Below are 27,672 nucleotides of genomic sequence, written 5' to 3'. Positions count from 1 at the left end.
GTTCTGTCAACTATTAGTTGTATGCTCTTCAGTTACTTTCACACTTTGAGCTGTGGTTTCATTGGACTAGATGCACTCTAAGTCCTTTTAGACTCTAAAACTGTAATGGTATGAGCCTATGCTCTTATCTAGCTTCTTGTCCATGCAGAAACCCCTTCTACAACTTCCCTGACTTGTGATCATCCTGCATCTGTAGAAATAAGGACCTCACTTTCTTCATTAAATGGCCTTTTCATGGTTGTTGTTCAGTCATGTTCGATTCTTCATGACCCCATTTGGGTTTTCTTGGCAAAGATACTGGAGTGGTTTGCTACTTCCTTCCCCAGCTCATTTTTTACAGATGAGGAAACTGAGGTAAATAGGGTTAAGTGACTTGCCTAGGATCACAAAGCTAATAAGTGTCTGAGGCCAGATTTGAACTCATGAAGATGAGTCTTCCTGACTCCAGGCCCAGCCCTCTATGCACTGTGTCACCTAGCTGTCTGGGCCTTTCCATAATTAGTTTTAATAAATAGCAAATCCTTCCTTATAGAAAATTGGAATCTGCCTCTTTACAGTTTCTTATCTCTACTCTCTGCAGCAATGCAGAAAAGAAGAGTTTATGTATTATATAACTCAGTTAAGAGTATGAGCACCATGAGAGCAAGCATTGTCTTATTTTTCTGTTTGTATTCCCAGCACTTAGTACAGTTTGGCACTTATGAAATGCTATTTTATTCATTCATTCTTTCTTTTCCTTCTCTTCCTTTTTTCCTGCCTTCTTTCTCTTTTTCCTCTTTCTCCCTTTTTCTTCCTTTCTCCTTCTCTTTCTTTCCTTTCTTCCTTCTCTTCTTCAGACAAAACAGACCCAGTTCCTTCAATTGTTCATCATAAAAAATAGTCATTAGAACATGGTATTTAAAGTTAATAAAGTGTTTTCTCCTCAACAACCTTGAAAAGTAAGATAGTAGGAGTATTACCATTCTTATTTATAGATGAAAAAAAAGATTTATAGCAAGGTTAACTGAATTGTCTGTGGTCACGTGGCTAGATGTCAAAGTTAGGATTTCATACTTGGCCTTGTGATTCCACGTCCAGTGCTCTTGTCAACATGTTTGCTGGTAAGACTCTCAAACTGGATTTTCCTCCTTATTTTGGGGGGTACCTCAGAGAATGGTGGCTAGCACTTACCTCTACTGCTCTACACTGAACACATGACCTCCACAGTGCACTAGAACAAGGAGGCACATCAAGCTCTCGAAAAATCCTTCACTGATATAGTGAACATGCCTGTACCTTTTGGTTAACAATGCCAGAGTTAAGGTGGCTTCTCTGATTTATTTCCCCAAATCAGCTCCGTGAAGCATGGTTATGTGATGGGACCAGTTTTATCCAATCTGTTTTGTAGCCACGTGAACGCGTACAACAATTCAATGCACTGCTGCTTGACTAAACTATGGGCGTGTAAAAGGTGAGATTCAAGTCAGAAAGAAAGGGAATTGAAAATTAAGATCAACTTCTAAGAGCTTAAAGTTAGTTTGATGAAGTCACTTCTCAAAATATTTTTTAAATTGTATTCTCAGTAGAATATTAATGCAGCAGGTCCCTCCCCACTACCCACCCCTCTTCTCTCTGGGTTAATTCACTCACCGAACTTGCTGCCATATTGGCAGATTGGAGGTCCCTCAGAGAGGCAGCAACAGCCACAACTAACTCTCTCAAGATTCTATAGGGAGGCTACTCTCCTATTACTTTATACTCTAACGCCTGAGCCCCGGCTGGTATGCTTCCTATAAATCAGCCCCAGCTGCCTCCACTAACTCTGTTAAAAAACAAACAAACAGATTTTTATTGGTCTTTTTTTTATCACCTAAATTTCCTCCTGAATCCTTCCCTTTCTCCACTCCAAGAAAGCCATCCTATATAACAACAACAAAAAAAATTCTTTCATTAACTCTTAAAACATTGACTAAAAAAAAGACAAAGCAAAAATAAATTATCCATAAACTTGGGGCACACTCTCCCACTAAAACACAGTTTTAGAGACAGAGAGACAGAGAGAGAAAGAGAGGGAGAGAGATGGAGAGGTTGAAAGAGAGAGAGAGACAGAGACAGAGAGAGGGAGGTATAGTCTCTCTTCTATTAACTGGCTCTTTCAGGAAATAGGTGACAATACAGGTTAAGATAGTCTTCCTTCCACCAGCTCTGGGATCTTTTCTTAGACCAACTTTCCTGGTCCAAAGCAGGGTTCTTTTAGTCACAGACCTCTCCTTTAATTCATGGAGATTAACCAAACTCTTATTTCTGCTAAGCCATGTGCCTTGGTCCAATAATCTCAGAACTTTCCTGGGGTTCATTGTTCCCTAACTTTCAATTCCGAAGTTCTCTTACTGGTCGAATGCAGATTGAATGATGAGGAACAGTGCACTGGGGTCATCTTTGCACTGAGGAAGTGCCTTGTCTCTGGGTAGCGGATTTCTTTTCTTCCAGATATGTAAGTCTCACATTTATCTTTGGCTTTTGTCCCTTTCAATTAGTAAAACTGTCAAAATCTGAAGGGGTACTCTTTTACATTAGAATATTATTGGATATTAAAGGTGGAAGGGACCTAAGTGATCATCTGATGTTATCTCCCTATTTTATGGAGGAAACTAAGGCCCAGAGTGGTAAAGTTAATGAAGGTCATACAGCAAATTAGTGGTAAAGTAGGGAGTATGTCACTGTGTCCTGAGTCCCTAGTATACACATTCTGCTACACCATGTGGTCATTCAATCATTCAACAAGAATTTATTAATGCCTACGATGTACTTGACTATGCTAGGTGCTGGTGCTAGAAAGACAAAAATGAAATTGTTCTTGCCTCAAGGAACTTATATTTTATTGGGGGAAACAAAGTGAACACAGATAAGCACACACACATTCACATACACGCATATACACACGCACATATAGACATAAATATATACGCATATACATACGTACACATGAATGTATGTATGCACAATGCATATATATGTGTGTGTGTATACACACACAGATACATAGACATAGGCATAGACACAGACAGACATATGCATATACATTTACATTTACATATATGGACAGAAGGCACCAGCAACTTGGGGTAGGGTGATCATGACAGGTCTCCTGGATGAGAGGATACTTGAGCTAAGCCTTGAAAGAAGCTAGTGATTGTGTGAATTTGCAGAGGTGAAGAGAATGTACATTCCAGTCAAAACATTTCCTTCTTCAAGGTCTGAAGTTAAGGGACAATCTTAGATCCATGGGTATTGGGCTCTAATCCTATAATTATATAATCTACTTTGCTGCTTCTGCTTATTTTGAATTGCAAGGAAAATGAATATTTCTTCCCTTGCTTGTACATTTTCATCTGTCCCCTTGCTACAATCTATTCTTATTAATCATTGATACCACATGAAGAAATAACTGCATCTCTCTCTTTAAATAGTTCTGTTGTGTTAAATGCATTTTAAAATGTTCATGAAGAAAAAGAGTTTGGCCTTGTTATGAAGCTTCTAGCTGAAAGCCAGGTTTTTAAAAAAAAATTATAGAAGCTTCACAATTCATCAGACCAAAAAAAAAAATCCCTATCAGCATTGATACAGAGAGAAGAGGTAGCGTTCTGTGATTCTGTATAGGTGAGAGACTTGAATAGAATCATGGTTGCCAAGGAAACCTTTTCTTGATTCAAGGAGATTACCAAGGGGTTTGATACTAACTCAGGGAATCACACTGGAATTTTTTTTCTTCCTTTTCTATTTTTTTTCCCATTAGATGAAGAATAAGTGAGCAAGGCTGAAAAAGCATTTTAGAACCCATTCTAAAAGCCGTGAGTATCAGAAAGCCCGTACCACTCAGAAGGGAAAGGGTGGACAGAAAATGAACTCAAGAGTTGAATTAATACTTTCCTTCCAATAAGTTGAAACAGTGGGCATAGGAATTTAGCAGCATTTTGATATCAAAAGCCAGAGCAGGGCAGAACAGGTTAAAATTATGCCGAACAGACATGAAGCCTGAAGCATCCGGATATCAGAAGAGTGAGAGCAAATATTTCTCCTAAAAATAAAAGGGATTAGAGGAGGATAAGCAATGCCTAACAAATCCTTTCTCAGTTATTATTACCTGAAGTGAGCTTATTTGTCCCTTATAGTCAAAAGGAGATACCACACCATTCATTTAGTGACAGCTACCCAAATTATAGACATAATGCCAAGAAGGGAATAATGATAACAGCTAACATTTATATAGTGCCTATTATATGTCAGGTGCTTTACAAAGATCCTCACAACAGCCCTGGGAGGTAGGTGCTATTATTATTCCCATTTTACAGATGAGAAGGCTGAGGCTGAAGGTGACCTGCCCAGAGTCACACAGCTAGTATTTGAGGCAGGATTTGAACTCAGCTCTTCCTCACTCCAAGTTCAGTGCTCTTAACCATTGCATCACCTAGCTTCCTTAAAGGTATGCCAGCCATAATTATTACTTGAAGAGTACTTGAACTGTGCATCTGGTATTCTTTATTCTAACTACATGACCAACTCACTTGTTTTTTTCCCAGCCATACATTTAATCCATTACATCCCCCATCCTACTTCTTATTATATATGGGGCAGTATTGAAAACATGCTACCATTCTCCTCAAGTTGACATGGTAAGCAGAAGCACAACAACCTAGTTTTCTCATAACTACTTCTGCAAGGATGAAAAAAAAAATCCCCACCAAATGAAATAATGATCAAGCAATCTAAGGAGAAACGACAAAAGATGCATTCTGCCATCCTAGATCTGGTCTACACAAAGAGATGGCCAGAAGCCTGTCAGGGGACACTAGACAGAAAAGTCCAGCCTTGTAGCATGGCTCCCAGAAGCATTCAAGCTCAGGGGGAGTGCCTGTCCCTAACTTACAGCTGTATTACTTGCATGTTTGCCTTTCAGATGTTTGCCTAGAAGTAATACACTTTACTGAAGTGTATAAGCAACTAAATTCAATTCAGTGATTTTCCAATGCTGGAAAACCAGATTAAACAGAGAATAAAGAAGAATATATATGGGAAGTTAGTTTCCCCCGTTACCTGAAAAAGACTCTTCTCTCTCATTTAAGGAATAATGGAGCTTGTTAAACTAACCTTCATGGACAAAAGTTGGGAATGTGGGACACCTGTATTCAGATACTAACAGGTATCTCTTATTGTGTGCTTTAAAATACCCTGAGGTCATAGGCTAATAGGTTTAAAACTGGAAGAGACTTTAAGTTCATCAAGCATAATCCCTTGGGTTTTTTGTTGTTTGTTTGTTTTGGAGGCAATTGGGGTTAAGTGACTTGCCCAGGGTCCTACAGCTAGTAACTGTCTAAAGCCACATTTGAACTCTGGCCTTTCTGACTCCAGGGCTGTGCTCTATCCACTTGTACCACTTAGCTTCCCCTCCCTGTTTTTTGTTTTTTGGTTTGTTTTTTTGGGTAGGCAATGGGGTTAAGTGACTTGCCCAGGGTCACACAGATAGTAAGTATCAAGTGTCTGAGATGGGATTTGAACTCAGGTCCTCCTGATTCCAGGGCCTGGTGCTCTATCCACTGTGCCACCTAGCTGCCCCTCCCTCCCTGTTTTTACAAAGGAGGAGACTGAAACACAGAGAAGGTAAACGATGCATCCAGGGTCATAAAGCTGGAATATATCTGAGCAAGGATTTGAAACCAATTCTTCCTGACTCCAACAGCTATATACCACCCACTATACTTTGCTGCCCTTACAGAAATCCAGATTCTAAATCATTACTGAATTGTAACCTATTGTATCTATTTCAATAAATTTTTTTTTAGGCAATTGGGGTTAAGTGACTTGCCCAGGGTCACACAGCTAGAAAGTGTCAATTGTTTGGTCAATGATTAATAAGAATAGATTGTAGCAAGGGGACAGATGAAAATGTACAAGCAAGGAAAGAAATACTCATTTTCCTTGCAGTTCAAAATAAGCAGAAGCAGCAAAGTAGATTATATAATTATAGGATTAAAGCCCAATACCCATGGATCTAAGATTGTCCCTTAACTTCAGACCCTGAAGAAGGAAATGTTCTGCCTGGAATGTACATTCTCTTCACCTCTGCAAATTCACACAATCACTAGCTTCTTTCAAGGCTTAGCTCAAGGCTGGATTTGAACTCAGGTCCTTCTGACTTCAGGGCTGGTACTCTATCCACTGCGCCACCTAGCTGCCCCAATTTCTATAATTTTTTATAAAAGTATATTTATTATATTAATTACAGAATAGTGAGAAATTGAAAAAGGAATATGGTTGTATTACAATAGGCCCAATTTGACAATATAATGTCCTATAGGGGAATTTCTCACTTTTATTGGTAACTTAGGATAGAAATGGAATATGTGAACCTTGGAAATTCAAAAAAATGATAAAAAAGTATGGGTTGAAAAGTTACTTGATACACAATTATACTTTACCTTTGAAACAGGATGGTGCAATCTGGAGGAACCTTTCCCATTAGGGCCTGCCGAGCTGCCTCACGTCGTTTCTGCATAGAAATGATTTCCTAGGCAAGAAATATGATCACCAGTTATATTCATATTAAAAAGAGCACATGCCTACCTTTTGACCCAGTAATACCTCTACTATGCCTATACCCCAAGAGGTCAAAGAAAGAAGAAAAAGATCCACATGTACAAGAATATTTATAGCAGTTCTTTTTGTGGTATCAAAGAACTGAAAACTTAAGGAATGTCCATCATGGAGGAATAGCTAAACAAACTATGGCACATGAATGCAATGAAATATTATTGTGCTATAAGATTTGATGAAGAGGATTGGTTTCTGAGAAACCTGGGAAGATTTGTATGAACTGATGCAGAATTAAGTGAGCAGAACCAGGTGAACAATTTACATAATAACCGCATAAAGACAAACCAACTTTGAAAGACTTTGGAACTCTAGACAACCCATGACCAACCACATATCCAGAGGACCCATGATGAAACATGCTACCCATTTGACAGAGGTGATGGACCCAGGGTACAGCTTTAAACATTTATTTTTTGAACATGGGCAGTGGAGGAATTTGTTTTGCTTAATTGTTTTTTGTTATTTGTTACAGGCATTTTCTTTGTTTTGCTTTTTCAGCTGGGGGAGGTGAGGTTAAAGGGAGAGGACATAAATTTGGCAAGTGAAAAAAAATTCATTTAATTTTGAAAAAAAAACTAAAAGCAGATATCCGGGAATTAAAAGCTGATGATGTAGCACTTATAGCAATAACAATAATAATAGCTGACATTTGTGTAGGCCATTGTGGTTTAGAAAACAATTTATTTACACGGTATCATTGATCTGAAACAGTCATCATCAGTTCAAGAGACCTTGGAGGCCATTATATCTGACGCCCTTAATTTACAGATGAAAAAACTGAGGCACAGTTTTTTGCCCATGGATTTGAACCCAGGTCTTCCTAACTACAGGTCTAATACTCCATTCACTATGCTACACTGATTCTCAGGAAGCTTTCCAATAAGAGTAGAATGAGAACTTGCTGGGACTACTGTAAAGGAGATAGATCCTCAGTCAGGTACAAGTTGGACTAGTTGACTTCTGGGGTCCCTTTTAACAGGCCCAAGAAAGATCCCCTCTGCCTCCTCTAAAACCCCCCCATCCATCTTACACTGGATAATGAACAACTCCCACCTTGGGAGTTTCCAAGAGCTATGGCACATAATGGAGCCACTACTGGGCAGGCATGGAGTCCTTACTGGTGCCCCCAATGGAGCATCTCATTGACATAAGGTGACTGAGTGGAAGGAGAAGCAGGCCATCAGAGGACGAACAAGAATAAGGAAAGAGAAAAGAATGGGAAGGAAATGAAAGTAATAATACTTACTAAGGATTTACAAAGATGTAAAGGACATCTTTGTGCCAAGATGTGCCAAGGAATATGTAATAGATTAGAGCAGGTGGATCAAAATAAAAAATATATACTCACAAACAGGCATATCTTTGTGCCCCCAAAGTTTCCTATGTTCATAATGGCCTAAGCCTCATTTCCTGTTGTTGAAATCCTGCCCATCCTCCCAAATCCTCCTCAAAGGCTACTTTCTTTATGAAGCCTTCCCTAATCTCCTTAGCAAGGACTTATCTTTTCCTCTTGGGAATTTGCATTGTACCCTTCTTTAATGCACTTATGTTCTATTCCCATTTATAATTTATTGTTATCAGTACATGTCACTTCCCTTATTACATTGCAAGTACCTTGAGAACTTCCTTTAAATTTCCTTCAGTGCAAGATTCTGCATGTAGTAGGTATTTAATAAATATTTTTGAATGAATGGTCAGTAAGCCTATGAGATATAATTATAAATGTATTAAATGATTCATAAGTCCCAGGGGACAAATTTGTCTCAATTCAATTAAAAAAGCATTTACAAGTGTGCAATATGTGCAAAGAATTGGGGATAGAAAAGATGAAAAGGAACAAAGTCTGTATCCTCCCAAAATGTACAATCCAGTAAGAGATTAGGTGTGTTCACACATATGTATAATACAAGGTAGAATGTGATATGGGTATTTGCTAGACCCAAACAGGGCTAAAAGAACATTTGAGGAGGGAAAAATTGTTTTTAGTTGAGAGGAATTAGAAAAGGAAGGAGAGGTGCGGTCAGAGAAAACTTAAGTATTAACTAATGACGGAAAAGCAAAGAACAAAAGATGAAGTGTGATTGGACTTAAATCCAATCTGGACAGGTACGGCAGAGGTGAGTTTGGAGCAATTGCAAAGGAAGGGAGGGAAATGATTTGAAAAAGAACCATTTGATCATTTGAAAAGGAATCATACCCCTTCTTGTTTTTGAGAAATGTACTTCAGGAAAAGAGAACAGCATGTGATGAGATAGATTAACCGATTAACCAATTTTTCTCTTTCGTACAAAGTTTGCCTCTAAAAACAATTACCAAAGTTTTATTTATTTAAATCCATTTCTGTCACCGTTGGAAGGAAAACTTGCAAAGCAATCAAACTGTCACAAAAACAGTCAAATGCTGATTATTTCTATCTGCACCATTTAAAATGCTGGTTTTCAATAAAAGTAGCATCAATGACTTGTGAGAACTCACAATCTGTGCCAAAAATATGTGCAACCAGTATGTGGGAAAAGTCGTCATTCAACACATCATGGAAACTTCCGTATTTTCTCTCCAGTCTTTTAAAAAGCTGCTCTTGGGCAGCTCTCAACAAAGGACGTCAGCACTGTTGTTTTGTAGCACCATCTGCACGCTACCTCTGAGATCTTGGATAGATCAAAATCTCTCTCTTTAGGGACAAACTATGAAATGTGATGATGCCCTATGAAGACCTGAAGTTTTATGATAACATCGAATCTGTAAAATTTAAAAAAGAAAAACAAAGAAATAGCAGAGGCATCCCTAGAGATTGTGCAGTAGCACCGTTGCTCTCTGACTATACCTGGGTGCACGTCTTCAAATTGTGGCATCACACTCTATACCAACAGCTTTGGGAAGTGAAGCCCTTGGAGGGGATTGCTAATGTCAGGAGAGAACTCAAGCAGAATATGAACAGTCAGAAGGAAAGACAAAAACTCAAGGGAGGATTTAGCCTTTCTTCCACTGGATTTGTCAGGCATTGGTCCAAATGGGCCCAAGGAATTGAGCAAGAATGGGAACATGGGCTGCAGCCCAGAGGGGAAGCAAGCCTTGGAGAAGGAGGAGGAGGATGGCAGTTCATCCTCTCTCCCAAAGAACATGCAGAAAAAGAAAATGAGGGAAATGATGGAGCCAAAACGAGAGACCCACTTTGATAACTTCTTGGGAATCAAAACATGCGAAATGTGACCAATGCAGAAACCCACAGGGCAACACATGTGCATTTAACTTGTGCTTTAAGAAATGAGTTTTCAGAGAAGTTGTAACCATCCAGGTTATGGATTACTTTTTTAGAACCAAATCAGAGATGTCCCTTGCCCAGAACGGTGACTAGCTCAGCCTGCAGGAGCCCCACACCAAGGATCCAAAGTGAAGGAACTTGGGGGATTCCCAAGAGCCGGGGATAGTGTAGACCAAAGAACTGATTAGAACTCAGTGCCAACCCTGTCTCTTATTTCTAGGTCTCTGTTCCAATGCCACTGCCTTGATAATGGTATCAGGGCTGTCGCTAAACTTCAGATAAGCAATTTAAGGAAACACTTCTTACTCAGTAAAAATCTGTTGTTTAACAGAGAAGGAAATGCTACATGGTCTTCCCAGGACAAGGTCCAGATAGGGGCCCTTGGGAATTCTGCATTGGAGAAGACAATCAGGAGCTATATATGTACTGTCCCCATTACCTCTCTGTGTATTTTTTTTTTTTTAAATTGGAGTGGGGAAATCCTATTAAGTCATTAAAAAAAGTAGTTATCACCTGAGTTGTCTTTAGAGCAGTAGTGTGAAACTCAAATAGAAACAGATTCCTGATGAGACATATTGACTTAGAAAATCACAAATTAATATTATCTCGGTTGTATTGTATTTTTCAATTTGTTAAACATTTATTTCCCAGTTACATCCTAATTTGGTTGAAGCTTCTGGAGTTTTTTAGTCCACAACAGAGCCCTGATTTTGAAGCTTCTACCATAGGGTACACAAATCAGTATGTTCTATGACTTCAGCATTGAGGGAGTCTGGACTGTTGTCATAGAATCATTGAGTCCCTTAGAAGCTGTCTGGTCCAACCTCTTCATTTACCATTATGGTGCAATGAAAAGAATATTCATCTTATGGTCAAAAGCCCTGGGTTTGGATCATGGCTCCAACACTTACTACCTGTGACCCTGGGCAAGTCACTTAACATTTCTGAGCCTCAGTTTCCTCATCTGCAGAATGTAAATAGCGAGATAGACCTGATATAAATGTGAGTTCTTACAGGTTGAGGAGATAGCTGCATAGAAAGGTAGACTTGTCCAAGGTCACTCAGTGTTTTAGTATCAGAACTGGGACTAGAAGATATTAAAAAATTAAGTAGTTCATTAAGAGTATTTCTTTTTATAAAAGGTCTGAGGTTCTTTGATGTCCTATTCCCACACTATATCAAGGAAAACCTTAGGAAAACCTTTAGCCCTTGCCCATAAACACCCTATAGTCTGTGACATCTTTTCCCATTCAAGTCTGCCCTTAATGTTTATATTAATTTGATTTCCCCTATGTGACAATGATAAGAGGGGAACAAGATCAAGGCTCCATCCTCCCCCCAGAAAATAACCAGATACTAATGCTTTATACATCACAGGAGAGTTGTCTTTAATTGGTTTGAAGGTTCTAGGGATGGATGATGCTACACTAAAAATTTAATGTTTCATCCTAGAAAGCGTGAGACTGAGAAATTTTCAAATATACCAGTGAAAAATACAAACTTTGACAGGTCCTATGCAAGCTGGCAAGACCTCAATTATGAATGTAGAGGGCTGACTCTCAGCACCAGTGAACACCCAGAAAGAAGAGGGAGCTTACAGCTAAGACTAAACAGTTTGTTGGAGCTGTGATCACAGGCTCTTGTGACATCTACAATTGCTGATGTGCATTCATACAATGGCCAAATTCAGTCTTTTATAAGCCCCTGGGATGCTACAATACAATACTTCTAAAAAGCCATGATTTCATCGGAGTGGTTATCCTAGTTCACCAATTAAGGTAAACAAGTCCTCTTTATTTTTAATAGATTGTCTTCATGGATATAGACCAATTTGTTTTTTTCATTATTTCATTGTCATCTTTCTGATCATGGAGACTTTCTTCCTTTTCTTTTCCTTTGGAGAGGCAATGGGGTTAAGTGACTTGCCCTGGGTCACGCAGCTAGTAAGTGTCAAGTGCCTGAGGCTGGATTTGAACTCAGGTCCTCCTGACTCCAGGGCCGGTGCTGTATGCACTGTGCCACCTACCTGCCCCTTCATGGACGTTTTCTAAATATTGTGAGGCTGGCCCTTGAATGACAGACATTCATTCAGTCTGTAGCCTGGCCCAGGACCAAAAGTTTTTTAGGTTAGTTGGTAGGGCCTACCTGCTAGAGCTTCAGGATTCCCTGCTCTAGCCTGTGAGTGTCACCTCTATCCCATGGTGAGGCATTAGAGCAGGACATCAGTGAAGGAGCATTCTACAATAATTATAAAAAATGCATTTGAAGAGGGCAAGTGTACACACCACCCTACAATTTTAATTCTCAGTCAAGGCTGGCATTTAATACTAACTCACATTAGCTAAATAATATATGACCACAAGAAACAGGTCAGACCCTTAGGCAATTTTCTTTTCTTTTCAAATTCGTAGATTATTATCATTATAATGGCTTATATTACTTGAACTCAAAATGGATTCCCCAAAATCAACATTATATATACACATACATACATAATACACACATATATATATATATATATACATACATAAAATGGGAAAACAGACATTCATCTGAAAAAATTATGGGAGGATTTTAGTGAGTTGAAAGTTCAGTGTGGGTCGACAGCATGATATGGTAACTGCTGCTGGCTACTCCTGCTATTTGCTCTTTGTTCTCAAAGAGGACTATGACATCAGGGAGGTGATGCCATGACTTGCAAGTGAATTGGATTTAAGTGAGGGAGGGCTGGACAAAGTCGCCAGCCTCACTCTCTCCTCCAGAGTCATCTGGGTCCAGTGGCCAGATATAGATCAGGATGATGGGAGATAGCCCTGGATGTAGTGGGAGACCTTGGCCTTTTTAAGCTAAGGCCTTTAACAGGTCTTAGTTTGACTGAGGCAATGCCCATTCAGTGATTAAGGCTTAATAATATATATTATTAATATATGTAATATATCTATATATTATACTTATTGGCTAAGAAATAGTGTGGTGGATCAGTGGAATAGATTAGGTACATAAGACTGTAGTAAATGACTATAGTAATCTAGTGTTGGATAAACTCAAAGACTCCGGCTTCTGGGATAAGAACGCCCTATTTAACAAAAACTACTGGGAAAACTGGAAAACTGTATGGCAGAAACTAGGCATAAACCAACATCTCACACCATACACCAAGATAAGGTCAAAATGGGTACATGATTTAGACATAAAGGGTGATACCATAAGCAAATCAGGAGAGCAAGGAATAGTTTACCTGTCAGATCTATGGTAAAGAGAAGAATTTATGACCAAACAAGAGATAGAGAACATTATGAAATGTAAAATGGATAATTTTGATATGGTAACTAAGAACTAACATTAAGAGAGGCATAGTGTCCAGGACTAGGGCCACACATGACAGCCCCACTCTACTTTGCCCTGGTCAGATCACACTTAGAGCATTATGTTCAGTTGGAGGTACTCCATTTTAAGAAAGATAATGATCAATGGGTGAGCCTCTAGAGGAAGGTAGTGAGCATGATGAATGTTCTCATTATCATGCCGCATGAAAATGGGTTACGTTTAGCCTAGAGAAAAGAAGACTTAAGGCTGATATGATAGCTGCCATGTAGTTGAGGAGCTCAAGTGATGAAGAGGGATTAGCATTATTGTTTTAGAACCAGGGGTGGAAATTGCAAAGAGACAAATATAGGCTTGATAGAAGGGGGAAAAAGTCGTAACTCCCAGAGCTATCTAACAGTGGAATGGACTGACTCGGGAGATGGGGAGTTTCCCCCTTACTGGATGTATTCTAGACACGGCTGATGGTCACCTCCCAGGGGTTTTACAGAATGGACACTTGTTGTTAGATGAGTTGAACTAAATAGTCTCTAGGGTTTCTTTCAACTCTGAGATTCTGTGACTCTATTTAATAATGTTTTATAAACTGCTTTACATACATTATTTCATTTGGTTCTCGTACCTACCCTGTGAAGTAATACACTATTAGTATCCTTATTTTAGAGATGAGGACACTGAGGTTCAAATTAAATGAGCTGGCCAGGGTGACAGAGCTACTTGATGGCAGAGCGAGCACACATCATGTCCCTTAACAGCTAGGTCAATGCTTTTTTTCCCATTGCATGGCAAAGCTATCCACTGTGCCGGGAGAGTATAGTAAATTATTGCTAAATAAAAAAATAGCTTTCCTCAGAACATTGTTTTTGACAGCATTTATTTTATTGCAGCCTTTTAAAAAATTCTTAATGAATTCATTCTAAATCTGTGGTCAAATTACCTGATCTAGGATAACAAGCGACTTGTTAATTTGCCCTAAAGATCCTAAATTTTAATATATCATACATATAATGTATCATACATAGGCCATATATAACAATCATATATCACATGTAACATACAATATACATGCGATACATCACATAGATTACACATGATATATGTGCTATGATAATGTGTCATGTGTAAATAAATATATGAATAAATATATAAATCAAGTCTGATAAGATGTAAAATTGCACAACATTTTCTTAGACCTTGTACTATTGAGAGATCTGATTTGGTATAGACAAATAAACCCTGGATTAAAAGTAGCTAACCTTGGTTCACATCTTGGGTCCTTTTACTCTCTGACATCCTATAAATCTAAATGGGTATCGAAAGAGAAACAGAAGGAACGTGTCCTCACCTGGCATGGACAACAGCAGTCTTTAGGGAAATCTGTTACTTTTTCAGAGCATTAAGTCTCTTTTTAAGGTAACATATTAACAATGTTCAATTTCACCTTTACCCCATCTTTCCTACTCTTACCGCTGGTATTTCTTCTGCTGAAAGTTTGGCTGATAAGCTAATAACATAATTTCTGTCTGTAGAGTCCAGAAAGTCACTGAAAAGAGCATTCGAAGAAAGGTGCCAGAAATATTTTTCATTTTCTGGTGATCTCCTGTTAAGCATCTCCTTGTTAGTATCTGGTAGAGAAAGGATAAAGTTAAAAACAGATCTTCTTCAAAGTATAATACAGTTCTGGCTAAACAAGAGGTAGTCACTAAACATACATATATTGAATTGAATTAAACGATTCCAACATATTAGCTAAAGCAGTAACCCTCTTGATCTAATTGAAAAACCAATCATTATTATTTCTCTTTTGGAAAAATGCTTCCTTTGGAAAATTGAAAATGAAAACAATACATGTACAATGTTAAGAACAAGATCTAAAATAGAAAGGAATGATAATAAAGTTACTGTTAAACAAATGTATTGAACAATATGCTAATTTCCTCTCAAAGGCTGGGGACCCCAGAGACCTAGAGTATCCAGAACTTAAATTGTCATTATTATCAAACTGCTGGGGGCAATTTAAATACCTTTGAACTGTTTGAATCAGATGGGGAGGTCTTCTATGTTATGAATATTCATGAAGACAAACATAGGAGCACATAAAACTTGTAGGATCATTATGAGAACACAGGTAACGAAACCATTTTCACTTAATAGATCCTATTCCAGACGAAACCTACATAGAATGATGTGGTTCCAATGTTTCTTTTACTAGCTTTCTCTCATCCACCGTCTCCATCACAATGTAAACAATCGTGATGATGCAATAAATGCATGACTGCTGCTCGGGCGGGGGGGGGGGGGTTGAGATACTTGCCCTCCTCCTCTTCCAGTGGAGGGGAGGTCCCTGTCAAATCTGAACCCACCTCCTCAGACTGGGTTTAGTCCTAAGGGAAGCCAGGTTGTCTAGAGAGAATTCAAACTTTTGTCCCCCCACGTGTATTGGCTCTTTAACCCCTCACTCACAAGCCCCAGAAGAAACCACTTAAAGCTTAGGTTTAGAATTCCCCCTAAAGGAACTAGAGTATCACTTTGTGTACAATATAGATGAACAAATAAATTAAATAAAAAGTATTAATTAAGTGTTTGCTACATACAAAGTATGATGGTAAACACTGGAGAATAGAAATAGGGAGAGACAATTAGTATAGGAACTTGTAACTTCAATCCAGATGGAAAGGCCCAGTAGACCCTTTAGGGAGCAGCAACAAATCAGGTATGGGATAGCTATTTTCTCCACACAAAATAATTGTTTAAGACCAAAGAATAATATATGCCCACTGACAAAGACTTTAAACAGGCAGCAAAAGTATTATATGACTACTGTTATACCCTCCCTAGAGACTGATATTTAAAACATCAAGACATGAAGCACTTTGTGGGCTTGTTCAATCAGCAATGAATCAACATTCACCTTAGTTCTGCACTCTTTATACAGTTTCCTGCAGACCCATGTTTTCTGGTAAGCCAGGCCTACCAAGCCAGTGGTCATCTTCAAGAACTACAGCAGTTACTAGAGGCAGTTCCCAAACAGGTACCTGGACAGGTAGCCAGTACCAATAAAGTGCCTAGGAGCTCCCAACTTCGGTGGTACAGTGGAAAAAACACTGACCCTGGAGTGGGAAGACATGAATTCAAATTCTACTTTTCACATTTACTGCGTACATGACTTACATTAGCCTCTCCCGGGCTTCAGTAACCTTGTCCGTGAAATGAGGTGGTCAGAGTAGCTGACCTCTGAGGTCCCTTCAGACCTCAGATGTAGATGGATCCTGTGGTTACCCCCACGGCTGGAAATGTCCATCATTGGTTTGATGTTCAGTTACTTATGCTCAGGAAGAGGCCCAATGCCCAGGAACAGGATCACATAGGCAGCAAATGTGCCCAGTGCTATGTACTCTCTGGTGCCATTTCTGCTTGGGTGACAGAGTGCTCCCATTCTTCTCCCCTCCCTACCCCGCCCAGGAAAACACAGAAAGGAAATTTTACTCATCACTCATTCTGTAGAGAGGATGGAAGAGAGAGTCAGCTGGAAGATTCACTCCCTTTAAAGTCTACTAAGTGAGAGGCTTTTTAGTGGCCAGTTCTCCCTGATGCCGTTTGACCACTTCTGTCCCCACAACACAAAAGGCTGCTTTCAGCTATCCCAGAGTGGGGGACCAAGGATCACCATTCAGCATTGAGTCATATATGTCACTGGAAGTTTCCAGGGGAGCTCAATATATCTTGTATGGAACAACCATGTAGATTTATCCCTTACGTGCTCAGTGTTGGTATACTGCATTCAAATCCCTGCTATGGTGACACGACACAGTAGTGACATTGGGGTAGTTCAAACAATGACTTCTCCAGTGATTAAAATATTTTCAGTGAAAATTATATGTTTGGCCCCTTAGTAGCTTTGAGACTGTTAGTGCTATGCTGACCATATTGCTCAAATACCTCCTTTGGTATGCGTTCCATACAATTCTTAAAATATTTTCCAGCATCTCAGTATCTCAATGGACAAAAAATCCAGCTTTCAAAAAAACTGAACTAATAGTGTTATGATACCCCACGACAGAGCTTCCTGATGCAATTCCAGTAAAAGTGTCTGAATTAAAATCAACCTTGAGGCAACATTTTAAAAATAAATTGCTTTGCAGTTCATAAGAAGAACCAAGTTCCCCAGAAAATATGGGGTACTTAAACTTATTTAAACACCTATTATGAGGCATTAAGTGAGTTTAATGATGCATAGTACATTTTAAAGTTGTTTCATGGGTTAATATCATTGCCAAATGCAAGACCATATTAATGAAGTTTCCAGGGCACTGCAAACCACAATTCAATTGAATTCTAAATTGCTGAAACATTTAAGCTTAGGTTTAGGTTGTTTCAAAGCTAAGTGTGTCAGAATAACAAGGAAAAAAAGTCTTGTCTCTTTCCTGTGATATTTTTATTACATGTTTTAACAGAACAAACACAGAACCTAGATTGTGCAACAAACAAAAGATAAAACCTACAGAAACAAAAACATTCCCTATTTCTTTTTTATCCCACTTTTTGTCCCCCAAATATAACAAGTATCTCATTGCATGTAGGGCAGAAGAAATGAAAAATCCCAGAATTTCTATATTCACATGCTGTGTATAGACATATTTACTGATATAAGTAAAACTATATCTAAAAGGAGATTCTGGTCATATAGGTTTCTAAGTAACCAATTTCTGTACAGTTGATTGTATCAATTACATAGACAATACAATTGAGTCATTAAGCTGGTCAAAAATGTGAGACTTCCCAACTATTTTTCAATATGGCATTCTTTATCATATTAAAATAGTCTAGGAGAAATAAAAAAAAAAGATCAAACCTGGATGCCATCTATGTTTGATGTTTCAATGGACCACTCTGGAACAAGGTAAATTCAACATATTTTCCTTTACAGGTGGTGGTAACTAGGTGGTCACAGAATCATTTTTCAAACACATCAGAGTGTTTTTTTTAAACTGCCCTCTTTCTACCTTTCCAATCTTCCATGTACTCTATGATGTAATAAAACTAGATTCCTTACTCTTCCTCACACAAGACACTCCATTTCGTGACTCTGTGCATTTTCCTGGCTGTTTCCCATGCCTGGATTTCTCTCCCTCTTTGTTTCAGCCTTCTTCCCTCAAATTTCTGCTAAAATCCTAACTTCTGCAAGAAATGGGAACTCTCTGAGGACAGGCATTGTTTTTGCCTTTCTTTGTATTCCCAACATTTAGCGTAGTACCGCCTGTTGACTTGACCCTTTGCTTTTATTAGTCTTTTTTTCTTTGAAAACTTGAATGATCAGAGTAATGCCTATATAGCATAAAACATGCAACACACATAAATGCTACATAAAGAGGATCAGATACTCAGACTGAGATATGCATGGGTAACTACCAGGTTTATTGCCCAAAAAGATCAAAGAAAGAGGAAAAGGACCTATACGTACAAGAATACTAATGACAACTCTTTTTGTTTTCCGTAGCAAAGAACTAGAAACAAAAGGGGACACCAATCAGTTGAGGAATGGCTGAACACACAGTCTATGAATTTAATGGAATATTATTGTACCATAAAACATGAGAAAAGGGATAACTTCAGAGATTGTGGTTGTTGCTCATCCTTGGTTCTCGAAGACGACCAATGACATCAGGAGGGTAATGTCTTGACTTGCAAGTGACTTGGATTAAAATGAGGCAGAGCTGTGCAAAGTCATCAGCCTCACTGTTTCCTCCAAAGTCATCAGAGTCCAGTGGCAAGACATAGATCAAGATGACTGGCGATGGCCCTGGATGCAGTGGGAGACCCTGGCCTTTTTAAGCTAAGGGCTTTTCAAGGTTTTAGTTTGTCAGAGGCAATGCTCATTCAGTAATTAAAAGCTAGGTAAGAATTGAGGCAAAAAATGACCTGGTTTGCCTTCATAAAAGAATCAGTCTGAGAGAGGAGGACCCTCAGAGTTTCTGGTCAGAACAGAAACAATTGCTATTTACACTCACTCAGAGCCATCAAAACCCAAACAATGAGCAAGTAAAGCTTGGGCGGGGACAATTTCAGAGAAACCTTACACAACCTGATGCAGAGTGAAGCAAGCAGAGCATGAATAATTTATATAATAACTATAACAATGTAAAGGAAACAATTTCATAAGATTTAAGAACTCTAATCAATGCAATGACCTGCCATGATGTATAAAGACCAATGATGTAGCAAGCTAACGAACTCCTGCGAGAATAGTGATGGACTCAGCATGCAGAACAAGACAAACATTTTCAGACATGGCCAGTGAACAGATTAGTTTTGTGTGATTATGAATAACTGTTACAGAAATTTTGTTTCTTTTTTATTAAATGGAAGGGGGATTTGGGGAGAGAGGCAGACTAGTAATAATGCTACCCACCCCCACCCCACTGCCCCAAGAAGCAAGGAGTGTCATTGAAGCATTTAAAAGAAAATGTACAGAGGAGAATCAAAGGACATGCAGAAGGAAACATAGACAAGCAGGATAGTTTTGAAAGTAACATGTTGAATTTATTATATCCCTTTTAAGAAAAGGAAGCTATACATAATAGAAATTCACAGTTTGGGTTTTAATCACCTTTTTCTGTTTTACTTTGTATATGAAAGTGCTCCCCCCACTCCTTTTGGTGTTAAGTGCAGAATAAAATAATTTCAAAAAGATATATGTGGGTATCAATGAAAAAAAAGCTTAACTATATGATACTAAAATGTAAAAATATCCAAATCTCCCTGAGAATTAATCATTGCATTTTTTAAGCAGAAAGGTTAGAGAACTTGCTTTCTATTAGAGAGTGAGAAAGAAAAATGCAGTTTATCAAAGAGTGATACCACTAAACATTCAATCACTGAGTGCTACCACAAAAAAAAAAATACTGTAGGCAGCAGTTCTGTATGGACAGAAGCAGCTATCACAGGTGCTTTTCATCTGTAATTCTAAGTTAAAAATGACTGGAACCAGAAAAATAACCAGTTCACATAGCAATCACATTGAGTACTACAATGATATAAATTTTAGGTATCCATTCACAAATATGCATTTCTGTATACATATATGTATACATACACATGTTAATATATGTGTATATATGCGCACATACACAATATAATCCAGAAAGTTGTGATCACATCATGTGGCAAAAATGACAATTTGAAAACTATTTTTCTTTTTTTTTATTAATTTATTTTGATATATCAACAATCGCTTCCATATGCTTTTGAGTTTTAAATTTTTCTCCCCCTTCCTCCCCACCACCCTCCCCAAGATGGCATACAATCTGATATAGGCTACATATATACATTGCTATTAAACATATTTTCACATTAGTGATTGAAAAGTATTTTTCAAAACAAAATTCTACAGCTTTGAGTATCATATTCTGAAAATTAAATCGCATATTGGATACATTCCATGACAGAAAACAGAATGATGTATGTAAATGTGCATAATATACACACAGGGCTATGCACAGAAATTTCTCCCATTAGAGTTCTTCATTTGTTAGACTTATGTGGCTTAAAATGTACAAAATAGAACATTCCAATTATATAACAGAATTGATCATTTTTGCTTTCGTTAACTAATTGACACTTTGGATTTTGAAGGTCAGGTAATTTTTTTTTTTTTTTTGGTAAGGCAATTGGGGTTAAGTGACTTGCCCAGAATCACACAGCTACTAAGTGTTATGTATCTGAGGCCGAATTTGAACTCAGATCCTCCTGAATCCAGGGCCAGTGCTCTATCCACTGTGCCACCTAGCTGCCTCTAGGAGAGTTAAATTTCTAAGGAAGAGAAACAAACAAAGGAGGAAAGGGGTTGAGCTAGGGAACCAAGAAGGGCAGGTAACAAGATCAGAACCTGGGTGTTGAGGAGCTGGAAAGTTTCTCTTCTTTAAAGTATTTTTGAACATCTGTTTCACTGCCTTACCCACTCCCCACCTCTTCCAACAAGTTCTGTTGCTTAAGTGATAAACACTCGTTCAGAAAAAGGTTGTTTTTTAAATGCTGATTCATAGGCCATTTCTTCCAGCAAAGTCCCTTTTCAATGTTGGCTTAAGTCTTCTTTTTTTCTTTCCTATCTTTTTTTTCTGCCATTTGAATCAGAAGATCCTTGAATCTGGCAGTTTTATAGAAGTCAGTCTTTGTTTCAATAAGTCAACAAGAGACAGAAAATGAAATATCCCCCCACTGGCAAGGAATCCCAATCCAAGCAATATAGTATATGTTACAGTCAGTTTAAAAAAAATCTGTAACTCAGAAGTATGGAATGTAAATGTTCTTAATTTCAACTTAATACTTATATTTTCCACCTTGGCTCTCTAAATTACAACTTACAGTCTCCTTCCTAGACGCTTTCAGTTTTTGGTACTCTCCTCTCCTCTATACAGGTTGACAAAGATTCCAATAGGAATTTGGGAGAAGACCCTCCAATTTGTCATCTGGTTTGATCAATGAAGACCAAGATCCCTAACTTATTCTCCTCCAATTTTTTTTCCAATCTAAATTAGTTTGAGATGGTGATGTATGGATTTAATTATGAATTTAGAAAATTGATAATTTGCTCAAGAAATAGCCACTTAAAAAAAGGCATATCCTTTTAATTAAAAAAAAAAGACTTAACTTTCATTTATGCATTAATGGCTGCATTTACGTAGACAATTTAAAGTAGGTGCTTCTAATATAATTTAATGAACAGATTGGCCTTGCTTATATCAAACCCTGGAAGTCAAGGTCTACTGAAAGGCACTATGTGTGGCACAGTGGATGGGGGAATGGACTTGGGAGTCAGGAGGCCTGGGCCTGAATCCCACTTCATACATTCACTAGTTGTGTGTTCATATGCAAACCATTTACTGTCTCAAAATCTCAATTGTATCACCAGTAAATTAAAGATGATGATGATACTTATCTATGTACCTCACAAGGCTGTTGTGAGCCTCTTGCAAACTTTAAAGCATTCTATAAATGTGAATTGTTCTTTTTGGTGTGTTAGGAGAAGTGAATTCTGGAGCTAAAGCTCTCCATAAACTGTGTCTGTCATCTGGAATAGGACATCAATGATTTTAAGCAGGAATGAGTTCGTTCTTCAGGACTGTGATGAATAATTAGGAAAGAAATAATTCAGGGTAAGTTTTCTCATCTATAAAATGGTACCTGACATGTTAGGCTAACATTCTTTGAATCTATCATTCATTAAGATGGTTAGTTCAGAGAGAGCAAATTACTACGTGTAGAGATTTTAGAGACAGCTCATTACATACCCTCTACTAACCTGCCAAAGTGCTTCTCCTAAAGTATGGGTCTTGTGATGCCATCCCTTACTCAATAAGCTCTGCTGTGGCTCCCTATTACTTCCAAGATCAAAATATAAAGTCCTGTTTGGCATTTAAAGCTCTTCATAACCCGGCCACTTTCTATAGTTCCACTCTTCTTACATTAGACTCTCCTCCACCACACATTTGGCCAGCTACACTGCCTTACTTATTGTTGTTTTCATACAACACTCCATCTCCTGTTTCTTATTCTCACTGGCTATCTCCCCACCCCCAACCCCCCCACACCCCGTCACCCCTGCCTCCTGGCTTCCCTGGCTTCCTTCAAGATTCTGTTCAATACTGGTTTTTCTGTAGGAGGTTTTTTCTGGCCATCTCTCTCCTCCTCTCCCCTACCTCCAACCCCTCAGCTGTTAGTGCCTTCCCTTCTGAGATTATCTTCCATTTACCCCACATACACACACACATATCTATCTATAGATATACTATATCATAGTAAATCTATCCACTATATAGTAGATGTAGTATATAGTGTGTATATATAGTAGACATGGCTATTTATCTACCTACCATATACTATCCACTATATAGTAGACCTATTTACTATAGATATACTACACAAGATAGATATATATATATATGCATATATATACACCATATAGTAGATAGATATGCTATATCTGTCTATCTATCTATCTATCTATCTATCTATTTATCTATCTATCTATGATCTCTCAAGTCAATCCTCAACTTTCACGGGGATAACGTTCCTAGAAAACAGAGCAAAAGTAAAAAAATGCTTATGCTGATATACTGAAACTATGGGAAATAGGGGATTAGGTTCCTTTGGCCACCAAAAACTGTAATCTTTCACTAGATATTGATGAAAATACACTTTTCTGCATACAATTCTTTATAACAAAACCATTGTTACTGCGTTAGAAAAAGTGCATATTATCAGAATTAATGTTTTGTTATATTTTTTATATACGTATGTATCTACTATATTATATAGTAAGTCTACCTATCTATCTAAAGTAAATATATCTACTGCATAAGAGATATATACATTACTATATGTATATTACATATATACATGTGTGTGTATACACATATATAGTGTAGGGTGCTCAAAGAAGACTAGGAGCTCTTTTGTGAGGGCTTTCGAGCCCTTTTCAGGGCTATTCATCCACCTGTGGGGTCCACCTGATTTACTCAACTCTCACCTCTGGCTCCAAGATACTGTAGCATGCGCAGCAGCCACATACATGAACCATTTAGGCAGGTGGGCTAACCCAGGTTAAGGGTAATTGAGGGGTCTCAAATCTGTTGGTGAGTTAGGGGGGTATCTACCCCTATCATATGATGTTTTCCTCTAGTGGAATGAGTGGATGAGAGCAATTTGTTCTAATGACCATAAAGAAGACTGAAGCAGGCTCTGTGTAATGCTTAGAGCTTGGTTAGACACTGAAGACACCAAGGTCATCCACTGCATCCTGAGCTATTGCCAGTTGTCCTGACTTTTATCTTGACATTGGAATCTGATGACTCTGGAAGAGAGAATGAGGCCGACAACTTTGAGCAATTCTGCCTCACTTAAATCCAATTTATGCTTGAGTCAAAAGACATCACCCATACCATTTTTATCTACCTCAAAGTCCTGTGGTGAAAGGCAAGTGATGAAGCAGCAGGTGTGGATACTCTAGAAGGAATAGGCACAATCCTACACACAGGTTGCTCAGACCATAGGATCTTCTTCTCACAGGACTAAAGCAGCAGTGGGATTCAGCAGCCCCCAGGGTGTCTGAGCACCCTGGATTTTGAAGAACCACACTGTTCACTTCCTGGTGTGAGGAAGGGGCTTGAAAAGGTGCCCAAAAATCATCTGCTTCACCTAACCCTGTCTGCTTGCCACAACAGGTGAGGATCCCACCTTGCAGTTGAAATACAAAAAAAAAAATGTACAAAAACTTTTGTGAATATGTGCACACTCACCATTCCACTCACCATCGGTACATGGAATATGTGCACATTTGTGGACAACACAAAATCCAGTAGACCTGAAAGACGAACAGCTCTTATTGCGAGAGAACTAAGCAGGTATCACATCCAAATAGCAGCCCTAAGTGAAACAAGGCTGGTGAATGAAGGCCAGCTTAACAAAGTCGGAGCTGTATAGACATTTTTCTGGAGTGGTCTCAGTGATGAGGACCACTGTGAAGCTGGTATAGGTTTTGCAATCAAAACTAATCTAGTCAACAAGCTTGTATGCCTACCTAAAATAATTGAACGACAGACTTATGACAAGGTGATTTTCATTTGCAAGAAAGCGCCATGCCACCATCATCAGTGCATAAGATCTCATCATGATAAACCCTGATGAGGTCAAAGAAAAATTTTATGAAGACCTGGAGACCCTCATCAACGTGCCGAAAGAGAACAAGCTTATAATTCTGGGTGACTTTAATGTCAGAGTAGGCACAGACTACCAGAAATGGCAGAGATCCTTGGGAGGAATAGAGTCAAAAACAGCAATAGCAACGGTTACTTACAACTGAAAACTTGTGCATCTCATGACCTTCTCATCACCAACACTGTCTTCTGTTTTCCTAAGCACAATAAAACTTCACAGATGCACCCTTGCAGCAATGACTATGTCATTGTAAGGAGAAGAAACAGACAGAGAATGATGAAGGCAATGTGTGGCGCAGAGTGCTGGACTGATCATGGACCTATCCTCTCCAAGCTAAATATTCTCATTCAACAAAAGCAGTGGCCTCAAGGCAAGACAGCTACCAGAACACTTAATGTCAACAGATTAGAGTGTTCCTCTGAGTGTAAACAGTTTGTTGCTAACTTGGAGGGAAAGCTGAGTTGGCAGCAGTGGAGCAGAAAAGGAGTCGGTAGCTTTCAGAGATTTAGCGCTGGATTTACTCATCTGGGCCAGAACACTCACAGACATCAAAATTGATTTGACGAAAATGATGGGGAAATTCAGAAGCGTCTCAATGAAAAACAAGAACTCCATAGGGTTTACCAGTAGGATAGTTCATCCATCTCTAAGAAGGAACTGTTTAACTCCGTTAAAAGTAAAGTACAAGTGAAACTTAAAGAGATGCAGGATTCTTGGCTCAATAAGAAGGCAGATGAAATTCAGTTTTATGCTGATAATAACAATCCAAAGCACTTTTATGATGCCCTGAAGGCTATTTATGGGTCAAAGACCTATGATGCATCTCACCAATGTGCTGATGGAGCCACATTGATTAATGATAAAAACATGATCCTGGAGAAACAGTCTATGTTCTCAACAGAGCATCATTAATCAATGCTGAAGCCACTGTCCATATACCTCTGGTTGAAGTCAATCCCTCTCTAGCTAAAAGTTTTGAATACCATTAGACTCTTCTCATGTGGCAAAGCTCCGAGTGCTGATTGTATTCCAGCTGAGATTTACAAGGCAGGGCTCCATTGGTCATACAAAAGCTAACAGAAATTTTCCAGGTTTTATAGCAAGAGGAGGTTATTCCCCCAGAAGTGCAAGGATGCCTTCCATTGTCCATCTCTATAAAGGAAAAGGAAATCGGTTATCCTGTGGCAGTTACCCTCTCTTAGTCATTGCCAGTAGGATTCTTGCCAGAGTCCTCCTTAATAGGCTGATCCTTCCCTAGAAGATGGCCATCGACCTGAGAGCCAGTGTGGCTTCAGAAAGGGCCGAGGAATGGTTGATAGGATGTTTGCTGCTTGACAACTCCAGGACAAATGCCAGGAGCAGAACAGAGGTCTGCACACAATATTCATTGATTGAATGAAGGCCATTGACACTGTCAGTCATGAGGGCTTGTGGAAAATCATGGCAAAATTTGGTTGCCTGGAGAAGTTCATCAGCATTGTACATCAGTTTTATGATGGCATGCTTGCCTAATTTTTGGATAATGGACAACGTTCTTGTGCTTTCCCAGTCACCAGTGGAGTGAAGCACTAATAACTTTACATGATTCAATAAAAAACAATAACATATTGGGGCAGAGCCAAGATGGTGGATTAGAGGCAACCTAGGTGAACTCTCTCAACATTCCCCTCCAAACAACTCTAAAATAATGCTTCAAATAAAATTTTGGAGAGGCAGAGCCAACAAAAGGTCGGGGTGAGATGTTTTTCTGGCCTTTCAACATTTAAGGTCCCAGCTTCTTAGGCTGACAGTGAAGGTATTCTACGATCTGACCCCATCCTATTAATGCACAACAGAAAATTTCCATTCCTATATAAGTACACTAATGCCCTCTAGGGGGAGGTGTGAACTGGTTCAACCATTCTGAAGAACAATTTGGACCTGGCCCAAAGGGCTATAAAACTGTGCATACCCTTTGACCCAGCAATACTGCTATTAGGTCTGTATCTCAAAGAGGTCAAAGAAAAAAAGAAAAGGACCTATGTGTACAAAAATATTTACAGTAGCTCTTTTTATGGTGGCAAAGAATTGGAAATCAAGGGGACTTTCATCAATTGGGGAATGGCTGAACAAGTTGAGGCATATGACTGTGATGTAATCCTATTGTGCTGTGGGAAATGAAAAACATGGCAAAATCTATATGAACTGATGTAAACTGAAGTGAGAAGAACTGGGAAGTGAGAAGATCATTGTGCACAGTAACAGCCATGTTATAATGATCAACTGTGAAAGATGTGGCTACTCTGATCAATACAATGATACAAGACAGTTTTGTTTGTTCATTTTTTTTGTTTGTTTGTTTTGGTGAGGCAATTGGCATTAAGTGACTTGCCCAGGGTCACACAGCTAGTAAGTGTTATGTGTCTGAGAGTGGATTTGAACTCAGGTCCTCCTGAATCCAGGGCCAGTGCTCCATCCACTGCGCCACCTAGCTGCCCCCTACAAGATAGTTTCAAAGGACTCGTGATGCTATCTACCTCCAGAAAGAGAAGTGAGGGACTCTGAGTGCAAATTGAAGTATAATTTTCTCACTTTATTTTTCTTGCTTTTCTTTTTGAAATATGGCTAATATGGAAATAGGTTTTGCATGATTCCACATGTATAATTGATATCATATTTCTTGTCTTCTCAGTGAATTGGGAGAGGGGGTGAGAGGGAAGGAAAGAATTTGGAACTCAAAATTTAAAAGGAAAAGCATGTTTAAA

At 38.7% G+C, this 27,672-nt stretch overlaps 1 protein-coding gene across 1 annotated transcript in view; it reads right to left on the bottom strand.

The window, feature by feature from the left end:
- The window catches only part of LRGUK (leucine rich repeats and guanylate kinase domain containing), a 131,155-nt gene that overhangs the window by 26,723 nt on the left and 76,760 nt on the right, over positions 1 to 27,672 (bottom strand). The window contains exons 16-17 of the mRNA XM_027842357.1: positions 14,684 to 14,841; positions 6,456 to 6,544 (exon numbers count right to left, since the gene is read on the bottom strand). Coding sequence (XP_027698158.1) covers positions 6,456 to 6,544; positions 14,684 to 14,841 — 247 coding nt within the window. The remainder of the gene's footprint in view (positions 1 to 6,455; positions 6,545 to 14,683; positions 14,842 to 27,672) is intronic.

The sequence above is a fragment of the Vombatus ursinus genome, unplaced genomic scaffold (genome assembly GCF_900497805.2).
Source record: "Vombatus ursinus unplaced genomic scaffold, bare-nosed wombat genome assembly UNPS02014870.1, whole genome shotgun sequence".
NCBI lineage: Eukaryota > Metazoa > Chordata > Mammalia > Diprotodontia > Vombatidae > Vombatus > Vombatus ursinus.
Note: the sequence above shows the minus strand (reverse complement) of the source record. Positions and strands in the feature narration are given on the sequence as shown.